This window comes from Rutidosis leptorrhynchoides, chromosome 8, assembly GCF_046630445.1.
Source record: "Rutidosis leptorrhynchoides isolate AG116_Rl617_1_P2 chromosome 8, CSIRO_AGI_Rlap_v1, whole genome shotgun sequence".
NCBI classification, from domain to species: domain Eukaryota; kingdom Viridiplantae; phylum Streptophyta; class Magnoliopsida; order Asterales; family Asteraceae; genus Rutidosis; species Rutidosis leptorrhynchoides.
In genome coordinates this window covers 161,977,594-161,993,289 of record NC_092340.1, presented here as the reverse complement: position 1 = coordinate 161,993,289, position 15,696 = coordinate 161,977,594, and the positions used below count along the sequence as shown (strand labels likewise).

The 15,696-nt window shown below is 34.1% G+C and overlaps 1 protein-coding gene across 1 annotated transcript; it reads right to left on the bottom strand.

The window, feature by feature from the left end:
* Positions 1-304: 304 nt before the first annotated feature.
* On the bottom strand, positions 305-1,229 carry LOC139864806 (NDR1/HIN1-like protein 6). Its single transcript, XM_071853374.1, has one exon. It carries the CDS (start codon positions 1,193-1,195, stop codon positions 428-430), a length of 768 nt encoding a protein of 255 aa, XP_071709475.1. The 5' UTR covers positions 1,196-1,229; the 3' UTR covers positions 305-427.
* Positions 1,230-15,696: the final 14,467 nt, after the last annotated feature.

Here is a 15,696-nt window from a genome sequence, read left to right as displayed (position 1 = left end):
TTGAGTTTTCCTAGTTCTCCTACTTCTCAAATCTCCGATTATATCTGTATATATAAAAAATTGGGCCCCAGAAAATAATAGGCCCTGAGCGGTCGATCACTTTGTTCCTCCAGGCCTCCCCTGTGGTCAAATGGCATCTAAAACCATCAACAGCATTACAAATTAAACAGCTTCCAACTCTCGTTAACAGTACACAGTTAGTTCATGTATCAAATGACAAGTTCATAATGGGTATCAAATGATATATATGTTTATTATCTCGAAGATGTAACATGATTTGAATATAAACATAAGAACATATATATATTATACAATAATAAAACCATGTATAAATGAATCCTCATATAATCAATAACTGCACCTATAAGGCTATAAGAAAGCGCAATAATGCACCCTGAATCTCACAAAATAAATCAAATCAGAATAATCATAACTTAAACTTAAAACTACAACTACTATCTCTAATCCTGATAACATTATCAGTAGATAAACTATTCACATCAAGCTTGCACCTCACAACTGGCTTCCATTTTGGCAACTTCAAATTACCTAACTTAATCTTAACCGGAACCCGAACCCTCAGAACCAACGGAACCGAGCCCGTCTGCTGCTGAGCCAATAACGAGTTCATCAAACCACCAGCATCCCTGGTTTGTCCTGTTAGAGCCACGTCTAAAACTGTAGTATTCTTATGACCCTGATAGAATTTAGGCAATGAACCTTCACAAAGATTTGTTCCCATATAACTAACACTCAACTTGGATCCATTTTCATAATATATTCCTATTTTCGAGTTCGGGTTCCTTGCAGTAATGTTTACATTAAACTGTGCATACAAGCTTGTGTCATTGTCGAGTCCGAATCGAGTAATTGTCAAGCCATCAACGGAGTATTTTGGTATTTTCGGGTCGAAACCGAAGTATACAATGGCTGCTAAGATGCCTACACAAATAATTAGTACTATTATGAGAAATAGTAACCAACATAATAATTGAGCACAGCAACTTCTTCTTTTTGGTGGTTTAGAATAATGAACAGGGATGGTTCGTTGGTGCGGTGGGAAGGGTTCGATCGGATGGGTGGTATCGGACTTGGATGAGCCTTCAGGGACCAATGGTGCAGAGGGCTTCTGCTGCGACTCAAGGTCATGCTCGGGCTGAACCGGGGCCGGGTGGATTTTTTGGTGATCTGCCATATATATAGAAACTGTTTGGAGCAATTAGAGTATGGTGTTGTGTTTGTGATCTAGATCTTAATCTTGATATATTATATAGTAATGTTGAAACGAGTAAAAGAAATGAAGGTTCATATGTTAAAGGTTGTTTAACAGGTGTGAAAAAGGATTCACAGTCTCTTTCTTGGAAACTTACGTGCTAGAAAAAAATAGCCGAATATTTCTTGTTTTCTATATGTTCTAACAGTATCAATAATAAATAATATATTGACTTCTTCTTTCCTTATTAAATACAGATAAGCTATGTTGTTCTTCTAGATGTGATACTTTTCAATACTTGTCTTTTACCTAAAAATCAACTGTAAATTACAAATAATGTTTTACTAGTTTAAGACCCGCGAATTCGCGGGTCTTGTAAGAAAATTTTATTATAGCTAAGTAATACATATAAAAACTATATTTATCTATTACGTATTTAGTAACATAGTGCATAGTCAACTTTAGATTGGTAGAAAAATAGAACCACAATCTAGATATATATTTGTTACAATATTTTAGTTGATCTTTTTCATTCGAACTTCAAAGATCCGCATAGAAGAAGTTTCATATTGGTTGCAAAAATAATAAGGTTGTAAATATCAGCTCTATCAAACCAGTGGCGAAGCTAGGATTTGAGATGAAAAACAAAATTGAAGTGTATTAGAAATATTGAAATGAATTAAGCATAAAATCTGAAAAATTACATAAGGATAAATAAGAAATAGAATGATAGTTACCAAAACTGGAAAATAAGAAATTCAATGGGGGGTATTAGGTCTCTGATGATGTTATAATGAACTTAACGATTTATGTTTGCTAATCCAATTGAAATTGCAAATTGCAATTGCAATGTAAACTAAAATAATCAAATCAAATCATGTGGAATAATGTAAGGCAGTTTTGTCAAATGCATCAAGTTAATTAAATGGATTGTTGTACATTGAACTAAATTAAATTAACTTAAATAAAAATTATTAAAATATAAAATTTATGCAGTTACAATTCCATTTCAGCCGAAATATAAGTGAATTGGGTTTATGAATTTTAATGGGTCGGTGTCATTATTTTTTTTTTTTTTTTTTTTTTTAAAAGCAAGTAAGTTTTTATTGATATCACGGAAAGTTTACAAGGCCCTATATCTATACAATGGTATTTAGGAATGAGAAACAAAAATACAAACTAATTCCTTTATTGAAACTTAACGGGAACCCACTAAACACCGCAGACTTGAAAAGACGAGCTGGGTAGGAGAACTCATACAGTACCGCAATTGTGATGACAAAGTTGGATGCTACTCCCCATTTAACCAAGTGAAAGTGGGAATCACGCCAAGAAAAATAAAGGAGAAGTCCTACAAATCGGCCAATTTTTTGCCGAGGGATGCCTTTATTCCGGTTTTAACCAACTCCCGTTCTATGTGTGTTTGATGTGGTGTAGAAGGAGGGATTGATTAGCCATTGTGGCCACTTGATTGATGCTTTTTTAAGTCTTTTTGAGATCCAAGTGAAGGTTTGTGTTTGAATCTCGGATAGGATTGTTACGGTATTCCACTCCTTTTTGCAAAAGACTTTGTTGTTACGAAATTTCCATATGATGTAGATCGAGGCCCATTTGGTGGCTTGCCATATGTATGATCCGATTTGAGACGAGGTAAAGGATTGGTTATTTATGGTTACGTCTTGTAGTGAGGTGAGTGTGTTAGTTGGGGCATTCCACCACTTTAAAATCGCTTGCCAAACGGATGTTGTGGATGGGCAATTGAAGAGTATGTGTTCGATTGTTTCGACATCTGTGTTGCATATAGGGCAAAGTAGTGAGTCGAGGTCGATGTTGCATTTGTCAAGTTCTACACGTGTTGGGATTCTACCAAATAATGTTCGCCACATGAAAATATTTATTTTTTGTGGTATGAGTTTATTTCTAGGTGTCGGGGTGGGGTTTGCAAGGTTTTCTAATTTTAGATTGTCGAGGATTGACGCGAGGGCTTTGGTTGTGAATAAGCCGGTTTGGTCCATGTTCCATTTCCAAGAGTCGGGTTTGTTGGAGAGATTGATTGAAAATAGGAGGTTATTTAGTTCCGTTAATTCATTTGTCACTATCCCTCCAGGCGTTCTAATCCAATTCCACGATACGGATGTGGATGAATTAATTGTAGTGAGGCGCTCGGAAACCATTACATCCTTGTTGGATTCTAGCATGTAGAGTCTATGAAATTGCGTGCAAAAGCATTCCGTTCCGCACCAAGTGTCTAGCCAAAATTTGGTATTGTCACCGTTACTGATGTTTTTGTTGATTGATGAAGAGAAGTTAGCTCCTAGGTTGTCTGTCGTTTTTCCTGCTTTGATAATTTCGTTCCAAATTGTGCAACCTGAAATATTTCTAGAGAAAACGTTAGTACAAACCCCCCCTCCCCATAAATGCTCGATATGATTTTCACCCAAAATGCGTTTTTCGTTGTGGAATCTCCACCACCATTTACATAATAAGGATAAATTTTTGCAAAGTAGTGACCCGATGTTCAACACGCCTTTATCATAAGGCAATAGTGCATGTTCTCATTTAATCCAATTTATTTTATTTTCTTTGTCAGAACCCCCCCAAAAGAATTTTCTTTGTTTTGTTTCAAGTTCATTAATTATTTTAATAGGTGCGTGGAATAAGGAGAAGTAGTATAGCGGGAGGCTGGAGAGAACGAATTTGATTAGAGTGAGGCGTCCTCCATATGACATGGATTTCTCCTTCCAATCGGAAAGGCGTTTATCGAATTTTTTGATAATAGGTTGCCATGATGAAGCTTTAGTAGTGGGGACACCGATGGGGAGCCCGAGATAGGTGAACGGGGTTGTGCCCGCCGAACATTCGATGTAGTTCGCCATCTCTTCGACATCGTATTTAGATACCCCGATTCTGTAAAGGTTACTTTTTTAAGTTGATTTTTAGTCCGGAGATATTTTCGAAGCATTTCAGAAGTTTGGAAACATTTTTTGCGTTGCGCTTGCTCCATTCCCCAAAAAGATCGTGTCGTCCGCATATTGGAGATGTGAGACCGTGATCTTATCATGTCCAACACAAATACCACGAAAATGGTCGTTTGTAATGGTACGTTTGGTAAGAATGTTTAGGCCTTCCACCGCGATTATGAAAAGAAAAGGGGAAATTGGGTCCCCTTATCGGATTCCTCTCCCGGGAGAGAATTCCGCAGTCAGCGAACCGTTGATGAGGATGGATATTGACGATGAAGAAAGGAAAGCTTGGATGAATTTGATCCACTTGGGACCGAATCCCATACTCTTCATAGTTTCAAAAAGGAAATCCCATTCAATGCAATCGAAAGCCTTTATGAAATCTACTTTAAATATGAGACCTTTTAAGTTCATCTACTATTTCATTTGTAATTAGGACACTATCTAGGATGTTTCTACCTTTTAGAAAAGCGGTTTGTTCTATGCCGTTTATTTTGTGAATAATTTTCGCGAGGTGATTCGAGAGTATTTTAGTGAGGATTTTGTAGTAGCTACTGAATAAACATATGGGTCGATATTCGTTGAAACCAACTGGGTTGGACTTTTTTGGAATTAGTGTGAAAAAGGAGGCGTTACAACCCTTGGATATTTCGGAGTTGATCCAAAACCAATCAAGAGCGTTTAAGAGGTCCTCTTTAATCAACCACCAATATTTTTTGAAAAATTTCATATTGAAGCCGTCAGGACCGGGAGTTTTTGAGCTGTCGCAGTCTTGAAGTGCATTCCACACTTCGTTTTCAGAAAATCGGGCTTCGAGAATGAGGTTATCCTCTTGGTTGATGTAGGAATGATGGGTTAGTTATCGAATGGACAACTACCCTTACATTTCTTGGATTTAAAAAGCGATTCAAAGTAGTTGAGGGCTTCGGATTTTATCGTGTTTGGGTCTTCGGACCACGACCCGTTTAGGAGATACTGCGTATATTATTTTTATTTGCACGTCTTTTTATGTAATTATGAAAATATTTTGAGTTTTCGTCCCCTTCGAGGTTCCATTTAATACGCGCTTTTTGTTTCAGCATGTGATGTGTGTCGCGAGGGGTACGAAATAGTGTTTATTTTTAATACGAAATTCGACGAAATTTTACACAAGTTTTATTATTTTTACGGATGGGAAATACCTAAACCTTGCTACAACACTTATAGGCAGTGTACCTAATCGTACTGTAGTGTAGTTTTTAGTAAGTCCGGTTCGTTCCACAGGGACGCAGTGAAGTTTAACACTATATTTTTATAAAACTATATTTTTACAAAAATATATAATATAAGTAGTATTATTATTATAAAGGGGGGTTTTTACCGTTTAATGACCGGTTTGTCGATTTTAAAACTTTAGTCGCAGTTAAAACCAAATGTAAAATATTAAAAATAAATACAAGACTTAAATTAAAGCATAAAGTAAATAACGATAATGAAATTGTGAATAATAAAAGTGCGATAAAATAAACTTGCGATAATTAAAAAGTACGATAATTAAAAGTGCAATTAAATATAAAATAAAGGAAATTAAATATGAAATAAAAGAATTATGCTTATTTAAACTTCCGTAATCATGATGTTTGACGTGTTGATTTTAGTTTTTTGCCCATGGGTTAATTGTCCTTTGTCCTGGATTATTTAATATGTCCGTCTGGTTTTTGTCCATAACAGTCCATCAGTTATAAATATAAAGGGCGAGTGTCCTCGTCAAATTATCCTTATACCCGAAGTTAAATATTCCAACTAATTGGGGACTTAAACTGTAACAAGATTTTAATACTTTGTTTAATAATTACACCAGGATGTTGACTGAGTGTAACCCAAGGTTTTAATATTTTGTTATCAATTATACCAAGTGTCCTTGTACATAATTTCACCCCTGTTTTAATTATTCTAGTGGCTATTAATCCATCCCCGTATCCGGTTAAATGAACGATTATTCGTACATATAAATACCCCGCCCATCGTGTCCGATTGAGTGTATATGGTAATTTATAGGGACGCCCAATTGTAAATCTTTATATTAACATTAACAAACTATCATTTAGTTAAACAAATATAAAGCCCATTAATAGCCCATAGTCTAATTTCCACAAGTGTCGTTCTTTTGTCCAAACCCCAATTATGGTACAAAGCCCAATTACCCAATTTTAGTAATTAGCCCAACATCATGATTACTTCGTTTTAAATAAGCATAATAATAACTTAGCTACGAGACATTAATGTAAAAAGGTTGAACATAACTTACAATGATTAAAAATAGCGTAGCGTTACACGGACAGAATTTCGACTTACACAATCAAAACGATCTCTATCATAAATCTTATTATTATCATAATTTAAACTTAAAATTAAGATTATTGTTATATCTGATTACATTAACATTATGATAGAGAATTATAAATATAGATATTGATATATTTTTAGGTAGAAAAAGGATGGAAAAGGGTGTGCGTAAAATACATCGACAATCATCGCCTTTTATAGGCAAAATATGAAATTGAATTTTCATTTACGACCCCTAAACTATGCTCAATTAACAACTTTTTATTATTTAATATTATTCTTATTATGAATTATTTAAATATTATATTTTATTCTTGTGCATAGTTGACTCGTAATTTTTACACCGTTGCGTCGAGCGTTGAGAGTTGACTCATGTCCCTGTTCCGGATTTTCGAACGCCCTTTCGTACTATTTTATATCGTGTACTTTGTGTTTTGCAACTTGTACTCTTGTCATTTTTAGACGTTCTTCATCAATAATTTGAACCTTTTTGATTGTATCTTGTACTTTTGAGCTTTTTGGAACTTTGCGTCTTCAAATCTTCGTTTTCGCCTTTTGTCTTCGCACTTATTTAAAATAAACGAATATTACTCGAAAATGGAACAATTGCAACTAAAATCTTGTCTTTCTTGGGGGATTTTGCTATGAAATATATGTTCCTTTTTAGCCTTATCAATATCCCCACACTTGAGCGTTGCTTGTCCTCAAGCAATACAGTCTTGAAATAATATAATACATCACACGAATCACTTCTTTATTCTTCACACTTTGTACATCAGTGATTTTGATAGAGCGGTATAAACAATGATATTAACAATAGAACCATGGTTAAAGGTGGGTGTGTCATCCACAGTTGCCTTGGGTTTAGGTCAACGACACTTGCAATCAAATAGCCGATTTACTTTCGGTTTCCAAAGCAAAGTGCACATTTGAAAGGCGGTTTACAGTCCCACATGACTATAAAAATGTAGATCCTTTAGAAAATTGGATCTTTATGAAAACATTTGATCTTTTAAAGATTCAAGCTAGATTTTACCCTAGACAAGTTTTCTGATTTGACCCACCATCGGTGTTGCAAAATATATTTGTGGATCAATATTTTGGCTAAAAACATTTAGGTTCGTGTAATCCACTGCTATCCCGGTATCGGAAAGCACACATCCAATTTACTTGTTCCGTATATTACCTTTCGGTAAACTACCTTCACGTTGTAAAGGAAAGCGATGAACAAGAAACTGTTAGGGCAATGTGCCGTGACATGCATTTGTTCATGGTCTAATTACGTGTCGGATGCTAGTACTATCCTTGGTAGGAGCAATAGTAAAGATCATCCTATGATTTTTCGGTCTGGCACAAGGTCCTGTCTCCGACCATGCTATGCAACCACCGTTCTTACGGTTGACACCCGATTTGGTTCAGGTGACCTAATGAATTCCAGGTGAATTCCTAGGATTTTACGTTCAATGGTAATGAACGCATTGAAAATGGGTTTTCAGAAAACAAATCGGTTTGTATTTTTGATCAAAATATTTTCTCGTTCAAGCTCGAGTTTAGATATCATTGAATTCCATGAGTTTGTAATTCTCAATCTTTAAAGTCAATCTCAAGGATTGAGTATTATCAGTCTTAAAAGCTGATTTTTAATCTTTAAGGAGATTATCCTTTTCTGGGGATCTGATTCATTAGTCTTATCAAGCTAATTTGCACGGTGCCTCCCCATTGTACGAGATAAATCCTTCTCATGGTTAGGATAAATCTGACCACTTGGTGACCCTGTTTGATGCTGAGGTCCGTGGATTTCCAGCCGATTTTAGTGGTGACTTTTCTAGATTTTTCGTCAACCTACAGCTGGTCTGGACGACAACTTCATGACCTAAATCAAGAAGCGCGTGTCTTTTTCGGAAGACTTTACTTCCTTTTAATGATGGAATTGATTCATCGTGTAGATCCATCTTTCTTTCAAATGTATTACAGTAAACCGGGTAAAACTGATTAGTATCGTCCAAAGCAAAAGTACCTGCAATAATCTTGTACAAAAATATGTGATATATGTTTTAAATTGAATAACTTGGTACATTCTTCCCACACTTAGTTTCTTTCTTTGCCTTTTTATTTTCTTCCATTTCATTTTAAATGAATTCAAGCGTTTTAGGGTGTTTCTCAATTTATGTCCTTTTCGAGGTAACGATAATTTCGGTATTATCACCTAGTTTTCATCGTTCATAAATATGTATAAACATGATTTTGAGTTCATTTAATTGAAAATTTTTCAAATTTTCACAAAATTTGGCAAATAAACTAAGTGTAAACCCGAGAGAATTTATAACCCTTCCCCACACTTGAGATCATGCAATGCCCTCATTTGCATGAAATCAGACTATAATTATAAATTCATGAGGGTAATTAGTGTAGAAAAGTGATTAAAAATACCCAGTTTGTAAGCATATTATTTTACATCACATTTGATATTTTGCGCCTTGTCATTAAAATTAGTAGCTTTTTGTTGAACTTAATGACAGTCTTTGAAAGTGCGCTGTTTTACCCTGTTGTGTACATAACATAAAATACAAACATATATACATATTTTTGAAGTTTGGTATATAACCCCTACGTTCAAAAATTAATATAATATATATATATTTTTTTTTTTTGCATACTTTAGATCAATAAAATTAAATGATAACAAAATTTGTCGCCCCGTCCTCGGGTAAAGCAATTTCGGCTCAACGACCTAGTCTTTAACTCACGACGAATTTTAGAAATCATTTTTTAAACTTAATGAATTAAAGTAAATTTTGTTTTTAAAAACTTAAATTAAAATGCATATTAATTTCATAAAAAAACCTACAAAACAAAAATTCAGAATGGAGGGAGAAAACTAGTTCTTTAGTGTCTGCTAGCGGAAAAGACCAATTGGGTTCCATTCTCGGAACTACACGAGAATAGAACAACTAACTCTAGATAGCATTTTCTTTTTAGAACATTTGAATCTCCCCACACTTAGGTAGCCGTGGTGTCAAAATTGTGATTAACTTCATCGTTAATTTCTCTCGGTCCATAATCAACTTGCATATCCGTGACTTTTTCTTTAAGCCATTGGTCGGATTCCTGTGTAATATCCACAATTTCAACTAGTTTCTCCTTTTCTTTAGGTGATAGATTGGATACTAACCGGTTACATAACTTAAAGTTCCCCTTGGTTCTAGCATCGCGAATCCGTTCAATAAGTTTCTTCATTGAACTATTAATAACGGGATCATTTAATTTCGTATCAACAACGGGGTTCTTTGTTATCATGTCATCATTAGGTGTTACTTCATTTTCCCCACACTTAGGCGTTTCATTATTGCTAAGTATTACCGTTGGAGTTGGTAAAACCACATGGTTCTTACCAATTGTTTTTACTGGTTCAACGGTTTTGGCTGGTGGAGATTTAGACTTTCGAATCATAAAGGTGATCGATTTGTCACCACTTTTAAGTGTCATTCTTCCATTTCCTACATCAAATAACGCCTTGGTGGACGCTAAGAATGGCCGACCTAAAATTAGAGGAATGTTTGGGTCCTCTTCTATGTCAATGACAATAAATTCGACTAGAAAGGTTAAATTGCCTACTTGAACGGGTAGGTTGTCAGCAATTCCAACTGGGTGCTTAATGGTTTGATCAAAGAGTCGAACACTCATATCTGTTGGACTTAACTTACCTACACCTAATCTCTTATATAAGGAAAGAGGCATAACACTTACACTTGCACCTAAATCTGCTAGTGCATCATACATGACACAATCACTAAGTAGACAAGGAACAATAAATTCACCCGGATCACCTACCCTAGGTGGAGGTTTTGGTGGAACTGTCTTCACCGGGTTTATATTTACAGCTTTTGTTTCTTGCACTTTCTTATTCTTTTTCTTCTTCTTCTTTCCAGAGGTATCACAATCTTTATTACCTATCACTTGCTCATACTCAACTCCTTTTCTTGGAAACGGGATGGGTGGTTTGTATGGTGCCACCACTGGCTTTACATACTCGGGTGGTGGTGGTGTAACTTCTTCATTGTTACTCTCATCTAAAACCTTCCCATCTTCTGGTGCTGGTTTTTCAGAATTCGTTGAAACCATATTAACATTCTCATTCCGAGGATTTACTTCAGTATTACTCGGTAGCTTTCCTTGTTCCCTCTCACTCATCATGCTAGCAAGAGTACCTACGTGTTTTTCAAGATTCAAAATGGAAGCTTGTTGAGTTCTTAATGACTGATCAAACCTCTCGTTCGTTTGGGTTTGAGATGTAATGAATTGTGTTTGAGATTCAATCAGCTTTGCCATCATTTCTTCTAGATTTGGCTTTTTCTCTTCGGGTTGTTGTGGTGGTTTATACAAGCTAGGTCTTTGTTGATTGAAAGTGTTGTTTTGAGTCGGTTGGTTATTCGGACCTTGTTGGTTATACCAGTTATTTTCGGGTCCTTTTGGATTGTAAAGAATGTTTTGATTTCGATTTAAGTTTAGCCTTGGCGGTTGATAATTATTTTGATAATTATTTCCCGGCCTTTGGTTCATATAGAAAACATTCTCTCGTTGTTCCATCGTTGGTTCAATGTGACAATCTTTCAATAAGTGTGGTCCACCGCATTGCTCACAACTGATTCGTATTGCGTGAATATCTTTATTCATCTTTTCCATTCGTCTTTCGAAAACATCTATTTTTGCGGAAACGGAATCAAAGTCATGGCTAGAATCGGCTCTAGCCGCTTTAGATGATCGAAAGATATCTTTTTCTTGGTGCCACTCATGCGAGTGGGATGCTGTGTTATCAATAATTTTGTAAGCTTCAGTTGCGGTTTTCTTCATAATGGAACCACCGGCTGTTATGTCGATGTCTTTTCGTGTAGCAACGTTGACACCTTGGTAGAATATTTGTACTATTTGGTAAGTGTCTAAACCGTGTTGAGGACATCCTCTCAACATCCTTCCGAATCTTGTCCACGCCTCATATAATGTTTCATTTGGCTTTTGCGTGAACGTAACAATTTCTCCTTGAAGTCTCACGGCTTTGGATGCCGGAAAGAATCGTTTAAGAAATTTTTCAACTAAAACATCCCATGTGTCAATCGCCCCTTCAGGTAACGATTCTAACCAATCTTTGGCTTCTCCCTTTAAAGTCCAGGGAAACAACATGAGATAGATCTGCTCATCTTCCACTTCTCGGATTTTGAATAGTGTACAAATTCTTTTAAACGTACGAAGGTGTTCGTTAGGATCTTCATTCGGTGCACCACTGAATTGGCATTGGTTAGTTACCATGTGTAGAATTTGTCCTTTGATTTCATAATCTGGCGCATTAACTTCTGGCTTAATAATGGCGTGACCTTGGCCCGTGTGGCTCTCATTCGATCTTCCATACTTAGAGGTTCCGTTACTTCCATAATTGAATTTGTTGAATACGAATCACTAGAGGATTCTGATTTAATGGTTTGTGGCTCAGGAGGAATAATTAGTGGTTCAGGATCTTGGAATTGTCCTTGAATATGCTCCGGGTTCTTAATTGTGAAGTCGGGTTCAAAAGATGGATTATCGGAAATTTGAGTTGGAGTTCTTGTTCGACTAGATGATGATTCTAAAGAAAAATCAACGGCGACAATATTGGCTAAATGCCTTGATCGAGTTACAGGCGGTGATCGTATGACAGGCGGTGAACGTCTTGCTCGGTGCATTCACAGAATATCCTATTAGTTATAAAAATAATAAGAAAAACTTAAATAAGCTATCCAATTAATAGACTTTTCTGATTTTTGCCCACGTTTCGAATAGCCAAAAGATGCAGCAGAGGGGCAGGATTCGTTTGGTCTCAATATAATTGAGGACTGTTTGGCTCCAACAACCCGGTCCACGTACAAATCCAACTATTACTACGAACCAGAAAAATGTCAATGTCTATTAACTTAACCGCTTAAATAATTTCTCTTTCCGTTTAAGAAATATTAGATTAGATGTAGATAAAATTCTATGTCCTATAACTAGAATGACGAGAAATAAGGAAGAAATAGATTGCGCGTCGAAAAGTGTCGAAAAACGAAAAAGACGAAGAGTGGTTTGTAAACACGCGGTTAATCCAACCTTATAACTATCACTATCTTAAAATTAAAACTACAAATAGAGATCACTAATTGGAATTGTAATTGATACATAGGTAAACGGCGTCGAAAGATAAATAAAAATAAGAAAGTAGCACGAAAAATGGCGTCGCAAAATTCTAAAGCGCCTAAAACTTAGTTTAAGGAATAAGCACTTAAGGGATTTTACGGCAATCCTAAAAAAATCTAGAAATAAAAATAACTATGGCAAAACTAATCTTAATACTAAAAATTTTAACTAAAGTGTTATTAAAAAAAAAAAAAAAATACTTTAATAATTAGGTAGCAAAATTACATATTTCATTGGTCATGTCGTTATAAATATAAATGTGCCCGTTTTTTTTTTTTTTTTTTACTACGAAATAACTTTGTGTAATTAGTAAATTTGAGTGTGGGGAGACTTATTTACAATAAATAAAATAACTTGTATAAGGTTATTAGTAAAAATAATGACATGGTCATAATTATAAATGCGTTTGTCCACTTCCTTTATTAATTTAGCAAAATTACACTTGGCGGACTCATATCTTTTAAAAAAAACACGATTTTTTTACACAATTTTTTTTTTATGTTTTTGTTTTTGTTTTTTTGTTTTTAGGTTTTTTTTTTTTTACGTTTTTTTTTTTTTTTTTACGTTTTTTTTTTTTTTTTTTACGTTTTTTTTTAAGAAAAACGATAGGGGGAACAAAGATAGTGGTTTTTTTTTTTAAAAAAACTAGTACAACAAAAGAGGGACAAAGCGTGTCATTTTTTTTTCTTTTTTTTTTTTACAAATATAAATTAAAAATATAGTGTTTCGCCGAGTTCCCCGGCAGCGGCGCCAAAAATACTTTATGTGTGTCGCGAGGGACATGAAACATGTTTCAAATCATTTCTAAAATCTATCTAAATCATCAATTGAACTTAAAACATCAAAACAAGCTCTAATTTCTCCAAAAACAAAACAGTTGACTTTTGACAATTTAACTTTGACTCGCAAATTCGAATTCGTTATTAAGAATTGGAACTTGAGATTTTGCAGGAAGTTTAAGTGAATGATTCCCAACAACTCTGCATTTAGAGTTTTTGAAATTTGTTTCGAATTTACGTTAGTGTATATTACTGTGAAGAACTCAAGAACTCAAAAATTGATTTTTAGATTAAGAGTCTTATAGGTTATGATTACAACATGAAATAAGTTGTAAATGATTACTAAAAACTATCTGAATCATTATTTTAACTTAAAACATAACAAGGAGTTCGAATTTTACCATGAACAATTCAGTTGACTTTTTGCTTCAAAACTTTGACTTCAAAATTCGTGATCGATGTAATGAATTGAGGTTTGATACTTTGCAGAAAGTTTTAATAAAAGATTCCTAACACTTCTGCATTTTTACATTTTGCTAATTGATTTGAAATCGAGCTTTGAAAAAGAGTAAACACGTACAGAGTATTTCTACTTCCTCTCTTTTGTTTAATTCAGTAATTGCAGGGTTTAATATATATAATGGAATTCATTACATGTTGTAACAGTTATAATTGAACATAATTGATTTATGAAACAGACTTCTAACAAATTATAGACAAGAAGTACCTACACTATTGATCAAATGAATAAAAAATTACACAAGTTTTATTATTTTTACGGATGGGAAATACCTAAACCTTGCTACAACACTTATAGGCAGTGTACCTAATCGTACTGTAGTGTAGTTTTTAGTAAGTCCGGTTCGTTCCACAGGGACGCAGTGAAGTTTAACACTATATTTTTATAAAACTATATTTTTACAAAAATATATAATATAAGTAGTATTATTATTATAAAGGGGGGTTTTTACCGTTTAATGACCGATTTGTCGATTTTAAAACTTTAGTCGCAGTTAAAACCAAATGTAAAATATTAAAAATAAATACAAGACTTAAATTAAATCATAAAGTAAATAACGATAATGAAATTGCGAATAATAAAAGTGCGATAAAATAAACTTGCGATAATTAAAAAGTACGATAATTAAAAGTGCAATTAAATATAAAATAAAGGAAATTAAATATGAAATAAAAGAATTATGCTTATTTAAACTTCCGTAATCATGATGTTTGACGTGTTGATTTTAGTTTTTTGCCCATGGGTTAATTGTCCTTTGTCCTGGATTATTTAATATGTCCGTCTGGTTTTTGTCCATAACAGTCCATCAGTTATAAATATAAAGTGCGAGTGTCCTCGTCAAATTATCCTTATACCTGAAGTTAAATATTCCAACTAATTGGGGACTTAAACTGTAACAAGATTTTAATACTTTGTTTAATAATTACACCAGGATGTCGACTGAGTGTAACCCAAGGTTTTAATATTTTGTTATCAATTATACCAAGTGTCCTTGTACATAATTTCACCCCTGTTTTAATTATTCTAGTGGCTATTAATCCATCCCCGTATCCGGTTAAATGAACGATTATTCGTACATATAAATACCCCGCCCATCGTGTCCGATTGAGTGTATATGGTAATTTATAGGGACGCCCAATTGTAAATCTTTATATTAACATTAACAAACTATCATTTAGTTAAACAAATATAAAGCCCATTAATAGCCCATAGTCTAATTTCCACAAGTGTCGTTCTTTTGTCTAAACCCCAATTATGGTACAAAGCCCAATTACCCAATTTTAGTAATTAGCCCAACATCATGATTACTTCATTTTAAATAAGCATAATAATAACTTAGCTACGAGACATTAATGTAAAAAGGTTGAACATAACTTACAATGATTAAAAATAGCGTAGCGTTACACGGACAGAATTTTGACTTACACAATCAAAACGATCTCTATCATAAATCTTATTATTATCATAATTTAAACTTAAAATTAAGATTATTGTTATATCTGATTACATTAACATTATGATAGAGAATTATAAATATAGATATTGATATATTTTTAGGTAGAAAAAGGATGGAAAAGGGTGTGCGTAAAATACATCGACAATCATCGCTTTTATAGGCAAAATATGAAATTGAATTTTCATTTACGACCCCTGAACTATGCTCAATTAACAACTTTTTATTATTTAATATTA